The 17,043-nt window shown below is 33.8% G+C and overlaps 1 protein-coding gene across 1 annotated transcript in view; it reads left to right on the forward strand.

The window, feature by feature from the left end:
- syn2 (synapsin II) overlaps positions 1-17,043 on the forward strand; it is a 98,271-nt gene that overhangs the window by 48,716 nt on the left and 32,512 nt on the right. Inside the window, exons 2-5 of the mRNA XM_015379172.1 lie at positions 5,601-5,658; positions 7,559-7,650; positions 12,830-12,986; positions 13,149-13,238. Of these exons, the coding sequence (XP_015234658.1) occupies positions 5,601-5,658; positions 7,559-7,650; positions 12,830-12,986; positions 13,149-13,238 (397 nt within the window). The remainder of the gene's footprint in view (positions 1-5,600; positions 5,659-7,558; positions 7,651-12,829; positions 12,987-13,148; positions 13,239-17,043) is intronic.

The raw sequence follows: 17,043 nt of genomic DNA on the forward strand, positions 1-17,043 counted from the left end.
TTTAAACCTTCCTAATCAGCCTCGAAAGGTCTTGCCTTTTAAAGATGACCGTAAATTAAAATCATACATCAGACCACAAACAAACTCTAATCCTACCACATCTTATTAATCCTAATATATGATTTCACCTTATAATTCTTGTTGTAAGATTGATCTTTTCTTATTAATGACATACAATTGTGCAACGCTTAAGCTGGGAATCACAACAAATATAAAAGCAGGTCATAATCATCATGAACTGAATCTGTATTTTGCATTCTATCTACTAGAAGCTGCTTCAGGATGAGTCTGTGTAAACAGTTTACCTTATAAATAAAATAGCTTAGCATATTCAAATAAAGATCCTTTTTTCTGTCAGTTTGGACAAATTTGCGATCCCATCACTCAATTTCATGGAAGAACCTTCAAATGTCATTGAAATTAGAGAAATTAGATTAGAAAAGTAAAAAGAGTGCAAATTATTGTGTAGTTTGCCATTTGTAGGACTGGTCTGTTCCATTTTTTATAATAGTGACACTGTTTATATATAAAATACCGAAGTAAATAAACTTTTGGACAATATCGTAATTCACTGAGACTTCCCAGCATGGAGTTTGAAGATTTTCTATGATACGCATATACTAGAAAACCACCAGCTGTGTTTGGATTAAAAAACTTGAATATTTGATATCTGCTATTATAGCTGAGTTTAGTTTATGTTAGATGCATCAGAGTTTGCGCTGGTTCAATGAAAGTGCAACTCTGTACTTCTCAAACAAAGCAGCATGTGGGAGTATGTCTGTACAGAGCTTTTTGTTTATTAAACACAGCTAAACCACTTTTAGAGTTGTTTGAATTTAAGACAATTATTGTGCCACAAATTAGTTTGTGAAAACTGCAGGGATTACATACCAGGGTTGATTTGTTGTTTATAGCCTCACAATGTATTTTGTTGCTGATTCTGCATTAAAGTGGATTAAAGTTAAATTACGTTAGCTCTGAGGCTTGTTTCATGCTCATTACTCTGTACTGAAGATATGGGATGTATTTATTTATTTATTTGGTTTATTTTGTAGGAATAGATACCAGATATGTTTAAAGCTTATAAAATGATCTGATGCCTGTATCATTCTGCTTATAGCCACGGCTAATTCACCACACCTGTCGCTTGAAGGGCTTTACCCAGCTAAATAAATTTTTTTAGTTTTTTTGTTGCTTTTTTACAAAAAAATTTACAAACTTTACAGTTTCCACATATAGCAGCTCTCGTTGATCCGAAAGTTTCCAGTTTATTCACCAGCTTACAAAGTGGCTCAGGTGCAAGTCTAGTTAAACACTTAAACATCAACTTTACAGTATTTAGCTGACATTAACAAAATTCACAGAATCAACTTTATAAAACTGAAATAAAAAAATCACTAAATATAGCAAAATATTTACTTCAAATGTAAAAATATTGGAATTTAATGATACTTTAACATAATTTAAAATGTCCAAATAAAAAGTACGCTTTATGATAGATTGACTGGTCTGAGACCACACATCAGTCCATAAATACATTTATATTGATAATTAAATGGTTTGTTCTCTGAATTATTTATATTTATAACTAGTGTTGAACCAAAATCATTCCTACCTGTGGTCATCAATCTCTATAACGCCTCCCTCAAGTGATTCAGACCCCCCTATGCACTATTTTTGCACGTCACTTATCACTTTACTGGGATCTATCACTTTACTTGGATTTATCACTTTACTTGGATTTAGTTTTATATATATATATATATATATATATATATATATATATATATACAGAAGAGCTTGGTTGTATATACATATATATATATATAAAGCTTTAACTGGAGAGTGTAACAAAAGTAATTTCCCTCTGGGATTATTAAAGTATTTCTGATTCTGATTCTGATACCAACACTAGTATCAGGCAGGGCCCTGCTACTGCACTAAAATGGTGGTATCGGTGTCGGTGAGTACCAACAAATAGGGCACAGATACCATTTTGAGAGTGAAAAGTTTATTCAACTGCTGTCACCCATTCCAGGTAGGCAATAAAAAGTTCTACTGGAATCACTTCGTATAAGCCTTTGTTCTGCTTCACAAAGTTAGGCAGCACCTTGAAAAAACCATGATGGCAATTATTTTACATCCAAGTAGTATGCAGTCCTTCATTTATACACACACACACATCAATTTCAAACAGATGGTATCGGTATGGTATCGGCCGATACCGCACAGCCAGATATCGGTATCGGGGCCAAAAAATGGCATCGGCGCAACACTATTTATAACATATTTATTGTTTTCTTTATCGTTTAATTTAATGTTAAAAAGATTCATTTGACAATTGGAAAACTTCCTCCAGACTTTTAGTCAGTGTGCTGCTGATAGTTGCAGGGTTTTTACCAGGACATAAACCACAGTTTTTATCTGAAGATGATCTTCAGATAAACACTTGAGGAATCTCATTCACAGACAAGCTACTGTAAGTAGAATAGGTGCCCGAATAGTTCCTGTCTTAACCTCACATGGGATAGATTTTACATGAGCAATAACTAAACATTGTTCTCAGCAATGCAAATATGACTGGAACAATGATAATGACTGATGCGACATGTTAAAAGGTGACAATTTTGAAATAAGATGACTGTATCAAACGCCCGCTTAAAGTCCAGGAAAACGGCACCAATGATGTTTCTTTTGTCAGGCGACTGTGACATGTTTTCCAGTAATGTGCAAATGGCTGACTCAGTAAAGTGGTTTTGTCTTTCAGGTTGTATATACCAATATGTTTCTAAATATTGAGGTTCTTTTTCTGAAACTGTTTTTTTGTAACATCCTTTAATATTTTATTAGTTTATTTTGATAAGTTAAAAAATATAACAAATGTGATTATATTCCAGTTACTTTACTCTGCAAAGCCCAAAATAATGTTTCAATTTATGTTTTAATATGTTTTGGAACTTGACAGAGCTGTGCTTCGTTTATGTTCCAGAAACTCATATGTATGAATTAAGGATGTTTTGTGTAAAATCCCCAAAAAATATTACTGATGCCGCCAGTTTACTGATTTATGATAGTTGAATATAGAGGATGTGCTTGTTTTCAGATTGCAATGGAGTTTAGTGTTAAATTATACTTTACAGCAAAACTTTGACATTGTTGATTTTTCTATATAAGCTGCTCACCTAGTTTCCCAGAAACATGAACAGATGTAGAATACCCTTGGTTTTATGTGTAATTTGGCTAAATTTGAGATAACATTTTATAGCTGTAAATGTAATTAAAACATTCCTCATAGTGACAATATTAGCTGCCATTAAAAGCGTCATAAAGGAAACTCTAAGCACTGAAATGGGTGATATCATTAGACGAGATCGTTTCAAGGTACATTTTTAAATATTTCCGTTATAAGCAGGTGGCTGGTGATACATATGTAATTACTACTTAATATGCATACATTGGGATTTCATTCTCTCTCGTTCACTTAACCACGAGGTCCCCAAAATTGAATAATTTACATTTGCAGATGTCTGTTATTGCAGGTGTTTGCAACAGCAATGAGGGGCTTTTACAACAAAATGAACACCTCCTACATTTCTGCAAGGAATTCAAATCACTGTAGTGTAGATTTTCCCTGTACTTATATTTTAATCAAAGTTGTCATTCTTTTGTTAGTCGATTTAAAGTTAAGAAAGAAGGAAATAGAGCCATACACAAAATATATAAAGCACCAGCATCACTGTTCTACCAGTGGGATTTTTGATATGTGCAATTGTGATGTGATTGAGATAAAGAAAGGCCATGTGTAATGACATGCAGTAGGAATTACACAAGTCATTCTTAACTGTGCATCAGTGATCCAGTGATAATACTAACTATGCCCATGCTTTGATATGTAGATGCCTTGTTTGCACGGATGATAAAAACCAATCATGGTCACATTAACATGCTATATGTGCATGACAGCAATTGATACTTAAGGAAATGTGTTTCACATCTCTGTTTAGATCAAATGTGTTACTGCATAAATCAGGATACATGGCAAGAAAAAAAAAAGAAACGTCATATTAGCTTCAGTGTTTAGGTCACTTAAGAAATGATAATTATAGACAATTGTTAAAAATATCATTATTCCATGAGATCGGGTGAGGAACAACACAATCAAGTCTTCAGATTTGTGCACGTTTTTAGAGCCATGCAGGGAAAATACTTAGAAAGACCAAAACCACCTCGCAAAATATTTGGAAATGTTTTTTTTTCACAGAACAAGACACACAGCTATCCATTTGTCGGTTGTAACTTTCTGACCTCTAAAATCAGTTTTATTCAAATTCCTGTTTGATGTGCTTGCTATGTTAATCTCAAACTAAACTGATGGAAACTGTTTGCTGGTGGTAATAAAGAGGACACATAGCTGCTTTTAGCAGAACATTAATATTTAAGTACGGCGGAGGACTGACATATGAACCACGGATAGTGTACACACATTTAATGTGACTACAGTATTCATTACTTTGGGGTCAATGCATGTTTTCAATAAAATTAGTTACTGTCCATTCTATCATTGTAGAATAAATGTATTTAAGGGTTGAAGTTAGGTTTTAAAGTTTTAATGTTAATAATTTGACTCAAACACTTTTCGATTGCAGGATGTTAGGGTGACATACCCAGTGTTTCCCTCACAGATGGTCAGAATGTGATGAACTATAAAATTTGAGCCAAATGCTCTTCTCTGCACTACAAAAGATCCTGTTTAAACCATGGAAATAAATAAATAGGCCACTTCTAATTGAATGCACAGTGAGAAATGGCTAAAAAATGTTAAAATCTTTGCACTCTGTGTGGAATGATGTCTGATAGCTATACAATTTTAATAAAGGCTCTAAACCTTAGATAGAAATTTACATGAACTAGCCTTCAGCAGGTATATTCAGTAATCTGTATTTTGGTAATCATATGTTGTCCAAGTAAAGGACACATTTGATTGACAAATAAGTGCAACAGTTTCACAAACACTGGTGAAAGAGGAGTTCTTGAAAGTTAGTGACAGTTTTTCCTGGCGTGAAAAATATAGATGCTCTTTCTGGGCAATTTTTCAGATGTGCTTTATTTAGTATCAGTTGATGAAGTCAAAACCATCTGTGATCTGTTTGGAGCCCCTTGTATGATGAGAAATCCTGGGTATTGGGGTTATTTTGGCTGAGATCCTTTATATTTCCTCTTCATCGGTCCATCTCTTCCAGTTTTCTCTCCATCTGTCCACTGTTGTGTGTTTACTGGGGCTCGTGTCACTCTTAATCATATGGCAGCCAAGAAAGTAGGAAGAGAACATCAACACACCAACATGTACGGCTTAGACTGTGAGAGAAATTTCTATAAAAACTAGTTCTTTGTTGTTGTTTTTTTAAGTAGAGACAAGACCCCACCCTTCTGATCAATACTATCTAACATTTATTAGAAAGCTTGGCTTCTAAACGTTTCATTCATTTATATTCAGTCTTTTGGTGGACAAAATCTGAAAGCTCCAGTAGGGGGCAGCATATACAACTGTGAAGTCTACACCTGTCTTTTAACAACTTGATTTTCTTCACCTCTTTTTTTAGGGCAAAAGTGTTCAGAGGAAAGAAGGTCCTTGGAGAATACGACATCAAAGTGGAGCAGGTATCATGTTGATTTTTAGTTTTTATTTCTTTTTAGCTATGATGCATCAGATCAGGCATTATAAAAGAGATCAAAGAGATAAAAGGGAGCTGACAGTATGTTGGCTTTTCTTTTATTGATACATCAAAAAATATTCCAGGTCCTTAGAGGATGTGTTTGAAGGGTTTCAGGGATCTTACATAAATACACTTCACACCACACTGTGCAACACCTTTTCACAACTTTACAGAATGGCACATTCAAAAGGAATCCAAAAAAAACCCCCAAAAAACAGTATTTCCTGAAGTACTCTTGCAAATCCCTACATAAAAGTTTCTATAAGATAGATACTTAAAAATAATTTCTGTAATTTTTTATTTATTTACTTTGCTCATTACTTTTTTCCCCTCATAATTGTATTACCAAGATCAGGCAGACAGACAGACAGACAGACAGACAGAGGCTTGTTTAGCAATTTTACTATCCTGGCTTTCCCATGAGCCTCTCTCTGACTTCTTATAGATACTCACCCTTGCAGACCTGTTCGATCCTACAAGAGCTTAAGGCTAAAGCCAATGCTTTGTGTCATCAGAATAAAAATACATAACGGATCATAAATCATCAAGCAATGTTTGTACAGGGAATTCAGGTTTTTCAACTTCCCCACTGGAAGCACAACCAAAGTGTCTCTTGAAGAAGAAATTCTGAACTAGATATCAAGCTACCCTATGTATATATTAACTGCTCAATGGCATTAAACCAGTACTGTACAAACTTAATTTGCAAACATGTTAATTTAATATAAGGAGACAAATATGTTGCTATCATCCTGTATTGCCAAAGTAGTAGCATATTAATTAGCACATTTTGATAGTTATCTTACCTATAATAATATGTTATGTTCTAGCTCTCTCGATGTTTAAAGTTTTTGCTGAGTTAAGCTGCTCCTTCATTCAACACACTGGGAACTTCAATACCAGCAGCTTCTCACTTTTGCTAAAGGCTTCAAGTATTTTACACATTAAAAGGATTTGGTTTTCTCAATTTGTGCAATATATGTTAAACCATACCAAGATCTATTAAGAAAAACCTTGAAGTCAGATCACACAATTTTCTTTCTAAGAGCTGATTGCTAATGATATGAAATGGAAGAATCAAATAAGCAAACCTTTGTGCTTTGAATGTATTTAAATATATGCCTCCAGTTTAAAAAACACCTATGCATCCAATGAAAAAACATAAAAAGTGTCTAAATTCGTTGATTACACTTTTGCACAAGGTATCTGTCGCAAGCCTCCCCAATATAATACGTTAGTTTCATATTGGTTTAACCAACTAACCAGCAAACCGTTTTATAACGCACTTTGGTTGCTTGAATGTCAAATGAGTATTGTCAGATGTTTCACATTAAACTGTTTCACACCTAATAGATCTTAATGTAAACCTCAAGCCTCACCACAAGAATGAAATATGTACCAGACGAGACAGAGGTCGGCGGCTATGAGTCACAGAGATATCCTTGTCATGTCTCCAACCACAGCACAGAGCAGCGAGGTGGATTTACTACGAAAGCAGAAGCACGGTTTATGTCTGCAGTGAAATAAGTCAAGAGTATGCAAATACACAAGCATTGCAAAAGCAGTGGTTGCATGTTTCTACTCATCTCTGTGCAACAGTATGCATAGGTAGTTTGTGAAAATGAACAAGTGATTCATTAAATAGATTTCAGTATAAATCCTAAGTTCAGATGATAAATAAAACAAAGCAATGATAGCTACTTTAGAGGAGATTTAACAGTTGAAATGAAATTTAAGTGGTTGAAACATAAATAATGAACATGAAAGACATTTTTATTAATATAAACGAGAATTAATTTTAAACTGCCCTGTTTTAGTTTTTTTTTTGTTTTTTATCCATGCAGGCGGAGTTCTCAGAGATCAACCTTGTGGCTTATTCAAATGGAACCTGCAACGTGGACATGCAGGTCATCAGGGGTGGGACCAAGGTTGTCAGGTCAGCTCTCTTCTATAAATGCATGATTATAAGTACTAGTCAAGCTGTTGGTTAAATGCCTAGTGAATCTTAAACTCAGGCTGTACCCGTTTTTCAAACCATTGCATACATTCCTAAAATCAATAACAAAACCTCCTTACATGTGTTCACTTTACTTCCATTAACTTCACTGTATTTTATTTGGGATTTATGTAATAGACCAGCAGAGAGATTTTTTTTATTTTATTTTTTATCTAAAATTCTGAACATGCAAATTAATTTCCTAAGATTTCCTTAGTATTTTCAAAACCAATTGTGTCTTTTGCGGTTTGTCATTAAATTATGAACCACAAACAGTTTTGCACGTTTTTTTTTTCTTTAACAGTTTGATAGTGAACTTTTTTCACCATTAGACAGGATGGGGAGCTTCCATGGGCATCAATCTCCACATCTTTCCAGAGATTCTCAATTACGTTTAATGCTGGACTTTGATTGCAGCAGTTTAGTACATGAATTTGCTATAATCTAAACCTATTACACTGCAGCTCTAGATGTAAGCTTTGGCTCTTGGTCTTAGTGGAAGGTCAAAATTTCAATTAACTTCATTTAGGGGGTGTTTCGGTGGCGCAGTGGTTAGCACACACAACCTTAGTCCTCAGCACGGCTGACCTGTGGTTCTTTGCCACAAGTCTCTCATACTCCCTTTCCTGTCAGCTTACTGTCAATAAAGTGCCATTAAAAACTAAAATGAAAATATTTAAATCAACTTCATCCATCTTACTGATACATTTGACCTGCTTCTTCATGCCAAAATAAGAAAGCAAATTCTCAGAGCATGTTAGGGGTGATGTTTACTGTAAGCTTATTTATAATACATAGCATCGAAAACTGCAAATAGCTGTCTGACAGTTTTCTTTCAGGAACTACATTTTTCTTGTCACTCCACCTCTAAATGATGCACTCTTTTCACAGCCTGTCACTTTATATAGAAGAGATGCAGATACACTTACACTCTATTTCCATTTTTAGATGACTGGTTGAACTGTGCTCTGTGAAATGCTCAAAGTAAGGGACATGGTTTTATAATCCAATACAGCTTTATATTTGATCAAACCTTTAGCCACAAGTTGTTGATTTTCATGATCCTGTTTTCTTAAGGCAGCTTGCTGCATTGTTTTGTTTTTTTTTGTTTTTGTTTTTTTTAGGGGTTTCAGAATAAAGGGCTCTTAATATAATTATCGTACACCCCAGACTGGGGTATTTGGTTGTAAAGTGATGAAATGTAAAAAAGCAAAAGGTATATCAGTACTTAAAAATGACAGTGAATGGTAACTTAGGACATTTCTGTTATAGTATTTATGTAATTGGTTTGTGGATCTTTACTTGACTAAGTATTTTTATTTATCGCAATTTTAACTTTTAATCTTACATTAAAAAGATTTAAAGTTTTTGCTTTAACTTCGCTAATTAAAAATCTAAGACATTGATTTTTCACTAAAAATGTAAAAATGACTAGAAGTTATTATGAAAGGATTTGTTTTTAAAGAATAAATGATATAAAGAGGACTCTGTACTGTTTGTCAGGGTTCATGCTCCTTACTGTCTGGCGGAAATAATAAACCCCATTGTTGTTTGCCAAGTTTCTTATTTATGTATTTTTTACTTTTTTTGTATTGCTCTTTAATAATAGAAATATTAAGGTATGTTATTTCTATAGAGGAGTGAGAAAGTTATTTATGCAGTTAAAGTTATGGCTAAATACTTCTGCAGGAAATGATTTAGCCATAGTTATATTTCCTTGATTTGACACAGTATGCATTCTTTTTTTTTTTTTTTCTCACCGAGACAGAGTGGACACTGTGTTCTTCCTCAGGCATGGTTTGAATACTATACTTTTTTTAGGACTAAAGTTGGTTTTCAACAATTTCTGCTACCTTTTTTCTGAATGAAGTAAAGGAGCCAATGTGTAATTTTGCATTTTGTGTAAAAACCCTTATTAATATTACTTTTCCAATTATTGGTACCAGTTTTGAAATTTAGTGAAGAAACTTTCCTATCATTAACTTTCACCAAAGCAATTTTCTATTATGGTATTAAACACCCCTGTACAATGCAGTGTAAAGGATAATTTAATGGACTTTTAAAAGCAGCAAAAATACAAAATCGGACTTCAAAAACATGGATGAAAACTGGAAAGATTTGTATTTTTTTGCTTGGTTAAAGCAGCTTTTAAATTGTTGCACATTATTGTAGAAAACTTGTGACCCACAAAATTATTTCAAGTTAAAAAAGTATCTATATATTCAGTTCAGTTTATTTCTTTAAATAGCGCCAATTCACAACACATGTCATATACGGACTTTGTATGACTGACAGAATAACCCTAAAAATTTGCATCAAAAAGGTTTCTGGAACCCAAAAAGGTTAGGTGTGTCTGATTTTGTCCTTATAAATAATTTGCAGAAACTTTTGGTAAAATTTGTCTGTCCCCTTCTAGGGAAACTTTAATCATGATTTTAACTCAGAATGTGTTCTGCTGATGTTCTTCTATTTTTCTTCAATACCCAATTATCCAACACCTTCTCTTTTCTGTGAAACTGAAACCCAACTGAATACATTTATAAGTAATAAAATGACTTGTTTACTGAAAACTATGACCGAAGGCAGAACCCGCAGCCTGGCACAGACAATCTGCCTACAAACATATAAACTTACCGTAAACCAGACAATAACACACACTCACACATACCACAAACCCCCACTGACTCAATACAAGTGTTCAGCCTGGAGACTGGCAGCATTTAACCAAGACTCTAACGCCCACTGCAGAGAAACAAACACAAGCGAAAGGAAATGAAGACGGCAGCTTTAGTCTGGTAATCAGCAGCTTTGTCTTGATGCTCTGCTTTATGGGGGGCTGGTCACAGAATGAAAGGAACAGAAACAAATGCAACAAATAGTTCGCCTTGGACTCCTTTATTCATAAAGCAGCAGTAATTTACATTTATCATCTTAAAAGCCATCCGCACATGGTAGCTTTATTACTTTACGGTGTATTTTTACAGCTCCTCCCAAACCTCCAAAGTTAGACTATTGCTTAATCTTCCCACAAACTTTGCTCTGGAGACAGTCATTAAGGTTACAACACAAACATTAGCTCTTTATTTCTGACTTCAGTGCTGGGCTTTTAGACCTTGACATTCCTAACTATCTGCATTTGTCTCAGTAATTGCACTATGTCCATCGATTTGAAGTCTCAGCAGTGATTTGCTAACTGCTCAGAGACTGCAAGTTGCTTAGTAACCTCCATCACATCCCGGAGCATGTCACTATATAATCTTTTGCTGTCTTTTCTTATTCTTTCCTCTTCATTATTTCTTTCTCTGTCTTCTAATGTAAAAAATAGATGATTAGATATTATATACCACTCTTTGGAGGCTCTTTGGATGTGTAGTCTATAGCAGTATTTATAATGAAGTGAAATGCTTGTATGGACAGAGGTGGTTTCAATGTAGGCTAATGGGGCAGTACAAGAATTAAAAATTTTCAGATGCATAATAAATGTTAGTAATAAATAAAAACCTATACCGACTATAAGGAGTGTAGATGTAAAGTAGTATAGTTTTTTTTTGTCAGATTATACAATGCATCATATATTGTTGCATATGAGGACTATCTGTTTGTTTGTTCATTTGTCTTGTCTTTGCTAATTTTTTTACTAATTGGCACTAAAATAGAGTAAAGAGCTAAAGAGAAAGAAAAAAGATAAAATGAGTGAATTGTTGCTCATCTTGTAAAGTTTATCACTCTGCAACACAAATAGCTGTAACAGGAAGTTATAAAGGTAACGGTCTCATGACACATACTTCAAATTCTAAACCCATTTAGACAATTTATTACTGTGCTGGAGTGGATTCCAATATTCCTGTTCCTAATGATTTAATTTTAATACATGTAATTGTTCATTATCTAACAAACGCGATTCAAGTAATAATTCATACAGTCAGTGGCAGTAGGGGCATATCTTTTAACACACATTACAACATATACACAAAAATATACCATATTTTTACTGTTATTTTACCACCAATACAAGTATATAACACTGGTATACACATTTATTAATCATATACCAAAGCCTTCATGGAAAAAACATCATGTTTTATCTGCAGTGATTATGATAAAAATATTTATGACAAGCATTTCTGTTTAAGCTTTCAGAACCTTGCTAAAATCTAATCATGCAATGACAAAAAAAATCTGTTACTAACAGGTGAAACCACATATCTTACTCCCCTTTCAAATTTTAATGCACATTTGAAAAGAAGTTGACTTCCTGTGGCAGCAGTTAACATTTGTTTTCCATTGGGACAACAACACAAAAGGGTCACAACAATCTGACAATACAACCTGTCCCTCTTTCTCAGCTGAGTTAAATTCTAGGATTTATATTCTTACTGCTGAATTTCCAGTTCTGCTGACATTGTTTGTAGTGTTGTTCCTCTCTGGCATTTTATCACAACAACCATCTCCATTTATTTTAATGTCAGAACCTTTTCCCACCTCTGTCTGCTTCTCTTCTCTGAATCAGCCTTACTTTCTCACTCCCTCGCAAAGACAAAGGGAAAAATAACAGGAGTCATTGCCAATAATCAACCCTCCACTGAGCTGAATTGCAGTGACTGACCTTACCCTGCTGGTCAGAACTTGTGCCGCAGAGATTTTCACACTTAATATGCGCCTTGTGACTCATGTTTTCTCATTTTCAATTGCACTAGCTAGAGGTGAATTATACATAAATGCATAAAATTATAGAGACTTTTAGCATCTGCCATTTACTATTTATCAAAGTTTCCTTTGCAATTTTATCTACAGATTTTCGAACTGCTAATGCTGCAGTCAGCCACTCATTTCACAGACAGCCTAGTTTCACCTTCTGGTGATGAGATTACCCAACAACACAAACTGTGTAGGAGGACGACAGCTTCATTCTTTCCTGCCTCAATCCTAAGCTAGAGGCTTTATACCAAAATAACCTTCAGACTGAACTGGAGCACTGTAATTACGCACGTCTACACTAACATAAAGATTATTAATTATTAGGAGTCGCATGTATTAGGGAAACAGATCCAAACGAGGTTGCTGTCAACTTATACATACAGCTTCATTTGTTGTAACCCTTTTTGTTTTCCTGCTGCAGGTCATTCAGGCCTGACTTTGTTTTGGTGCGTCAACACGCCTTTAGCATGGCCCAGAATGAAGATTTTAGGAACTTGATCATCGGTCTTCAGTATGCAGGTGTCCCATCGGTCAACTCTCTGGACTCCATTTACAATATGTGTGACAAACCCTGGGCTGTAAGTGACCTTCACACTTCAAATGTAGTATTTTTCATCCAGTTTCAGAGATGTGAGGAAAACATTTACTCTAATCTACGGTACAATTACCAGAATGAGACGTTAAAAAAATTAATTAGTATGGAGGAGTTTCTCCTTTAACTGCTTCCCTCTCTCTTTCAGTTTTCCCAGCTGATCAACAACCAGAAGGTGTTGGGTTCAGATAAGTTTCCTCTCATCAATCAAACCTTCTACCCCAACTACAGAGACATGGTAAGCTTTTCTAGTTTACTCCATGTTGTGTGTTATCAGTCAGCCTGCAGCAAGACTAGTAAACCACCACCATTTCCATCCACCACTGTTGCAACCAACGACTTGAAAATGGACACTTTCAGAAAACGTTTGCTTGCATGGTTATACATTTATACTTTTAATAGCAAATTTAAAGGGAAAATTAGAATATAAACCAAACAAAACTCCCTTGATTTTATAAATAAGAGGAAATGTAAATATATTTGCCACCTATTTATTGATAGCACCGCCAACATAAATGTTCTGTTGCCATCAACAAGCCCCTATCATAGTTAAGATTGGATGTTATGTTATGTAGCAGTACGAATTACTGCTAAAATCCTGATATCACATTATTACCAACACAATCTTATAGCTTCAATGTTCTTATATTTAAATAGCTCACTAGATTCCTCAAACTTTTAAAGTTATTTAGAGGACCTTAAAAGGAAAACAAAGCTCCAGCTTAAATTAATTGCTTCAATTGGTAACAAGTAGTTGAATTAAGTTTACCCAACTTATAAACTTGATAAATGAAGTTGGATAAATTTGGTTCAATTACTAGTTTTTAATTGAAGCAATTCATTTACGTTAGTGTCATTAAGTTCATTAATGAGGAAAAGTATAATTTCACCTGAGGCTTTATGAAGCCATCTTGGAGCCGAGGCCTATAATTTTTCATCTCAACTCATTAGTGATATAAATGTGTTTTTTATAGTGTAAATGAGTGATTTAGTGCTAAGAAAGAGGAGCCACTCATTTTATTCTAAACACACCTTTTTTATTGAGCCAGAAATGTGCCAGAGTCTTACTGGGATTTTTATTTTATTTTTATTTTTTTTAGCAAGCATGAGGCTTTGTGCACAGAACATTCCATTGAAAAACAGAAGTGTTTTTTTTATTCTTTATTAAATATCTGCATTGCATTTTATTAGCAATCTTGCACACAACATAAGTACAAATCCTGAACATTTTAATTTCCCTGCCCCACAGCTAGTTGGTGGTATATTATCTGAACCTTAACAATATTCACATGAATACTAACACTCCCTTTTCAATTTCTACTGAACACAGTGCATTTAAAGTGCATGTGTGCCACGACTTTCCCTTTGCCAAAAATGTAATTTTTCTTTGCACACCACAATGGAGACTGGGATGTTTTGTAATCCGACTATTTTCAGAGTAAGCATTCCTTATATAATAACGGTGTTATTTTTTCAGTCACATATACTGAATATGTGACTGAAAAATAGCAGTTATTAATACTGAGATATACTGTACAACAAGTTAGATTTTACTTTTCAGCAATGCTGTTCCGTTACCTACAAAGTAACTTTTTACACTACCAATGACTTGTAAAGTGATTGGCTGTTCACAGCACATAGACTGAGTCCAACAACAACATAAGACAGATAGCCCAGCAAAGACAATGACAGTGTTCCTACATTGAAAGCAAATATATTTTATACTTGTTGAAGGCAAATTGTTGCTGTAATTTTCATTTGTCAGGACAAAGACAACAATGCCTTATAGTTATGCAATACCAAGCACTATACTTCTTGAGTTATACTGAAATGGTTTGTATGATATACTTTTTTTTGTCCACTTTTATAAGCATAGAATTTTGATAATAGTCATGGTGGCTGCTGTCTGGAGTGTGGTAACCGCTGTTTAATATTACGACAAGGTGTATTCTATTTTAGCTCCGTCAATTGAAAGGCTTCATTTTTCAGTGTCATATTTATTTTATAGCCACTTATGGCCTCTGCATTTATATCAAACATTTTATTAAATGTTTGCTATATACATTTTAATCATAAGAATTATATATACATATACATATAAAAATTGCTATGTGTATTGACTCCTTCATTCCATCATAATTAATAATTAATAATTTCATTTATCTGTCCTTAATGGGTCCTACACTGCAAAAAATTGAAATCTCAAGAAGTCATTTTTTTTATTAAAATGAGTGAACGTTTTCTTGACTTGAGGAGGTAAGTGGGACACTTTGCCAATGGAACAAGACAATTTACATTTGAAATAAGCAAAATCAACTGTATTCTCTTATTTCAAGTGCATATAATGTAATTATCTTATTTTAAGAGTAAAAAAACTAATTCTATTGGCAAATAATCTTATTTACCTGCTCAAATTAAAGCTAAATACACCTTTATTACTATTTTTCAAGGCTACACTTTAAAAAAATGAAATTGTCCAGAGAGCTGTTCTAAATGAAATTTCTTTATGTTTTACAAAAAAAAAAAAAAAAGACAAATAAATCTGTCTAAGTCTTCACTTATTTCTAGATTTTTTTTTCAGGGCATTATGTTAGATATGTGTTTCTGAACAAAGACGAAGTGACACAATGTTCCACTGAGACATTTTATATACATTTTTTTGGTACATGAAGATAGAAAACTTTATGTAGACAGAAACAGAGACTTAAATACAAACCCAAACATTTTTCTGTAAAAAAACAAAACAGAAATTTAAATCACATAGTATGATTATGCATTAGTAACTTTGAATGATTAAACTAACAGGTATGTTTGAGTGTTTAAATTGGTTGAGATTTCAGCTATTTTCTCATATCTAAGATAAAAATGTTACATGAAATGTAAATATTACAGTGCTGAATTTAACTTTAAATTAACCAGTCCTACCAAGTACAACAGTGCAGATAAAAATATTATCATACTTTAGCAGATAAAAAAAATATAGTGAGTAAAAAAAGCATTTTTCCTATTAATTAATTGGGGGTAAAGGGCATTTAAACAAATCACCTGTCGCATGTGAGAAAAAAATTATTAAAAATCCAAATTTACTTGATAAGTTTAACTGTTTCAACCGGTCAGATTTAAATTTCACCATCCACATCCAAGCCTCTATAAAACAAACCTATTAAATAAAACCTGTATGACATTACTGAGAAAGCCATCATTTATAAACACTAAAGAGGTAATTTATTAATAATTAACAGATAGTTTTCTAATGTTTGATAATCATTTACGAAGCGCATCCAAACTATTTCTAAAAGGTAAGTAGATCATTTATTAGTGGCTAGGTCCAACATGAAAGGGAAAGTTAAATTAGAAATAAAGGCTTGGGTCAGATCTAAAGTCTGCTGATGTTAGGGTTAGGGCTTAACTAACATGGCAGGGCAATATCATCTACTTACCTTTTATAAACGGTTTAGATGCAGTTTATAAACAATTACGGGTATCAAACACTTTTTATCTGTTAATCATTAATAAATAATCTATTTACCATTTATAAATGATAGTGTGTATACTGAAACCTCAATTAGAATCAGATCCTGCTTTGTTCATTGGCATTGATCAGTCTAGAGGGAATTAGAAGGACATTTCTATGGTTTTGGGAGTTCTTATCCACATATGTAAAAAACATGGAATCATGGGAAATATTCCCAGGAGGAGCTGGCCTGCACAAAGTAAGGGTAAGGGCAACTAGGTTATATTGCTGAACAATGATCCAAAGCACAATAGGAATGCCCATGAGGAGTTTGAATAAGCCTAGTCAAAATTTGGACTTTAAACCAATTGAATTCCTCTAGGCTTGCTTTAAACTGATTTCTTCTTCAGAAATCCTCAAATGTGGCCAAGATAAAATGGTTCTGCAAAGAAAAGTATAAGAATTTGCTCCATTGGGATTATCGTCGTTCCAAATGCTGGATGGTAGTTGTTTTCACTACAGGTGGTGAAAGTGTGTACAAGATTTACATGGCAATAAACTTTTCACAAGGTTTTGGTAGGTTCAGGTA

This window comes from Cyprinodon variegatus, unplaced genomic scaffold, assembly GCF_000732505.1.
Source record: "Cyprinodon variegatus isolate N-32 unplaced genomic scaffold, C_variegatus-1.0 Scaffold186, whole genome shotgun sequence".
Lineage (NCBI taxonomy): Eukaryota > Metazoa > Chordata > Actinopteri > Cyprinodontiformes > Cyprinodontidae > Cyprinodon > Cyprinodon variegatus.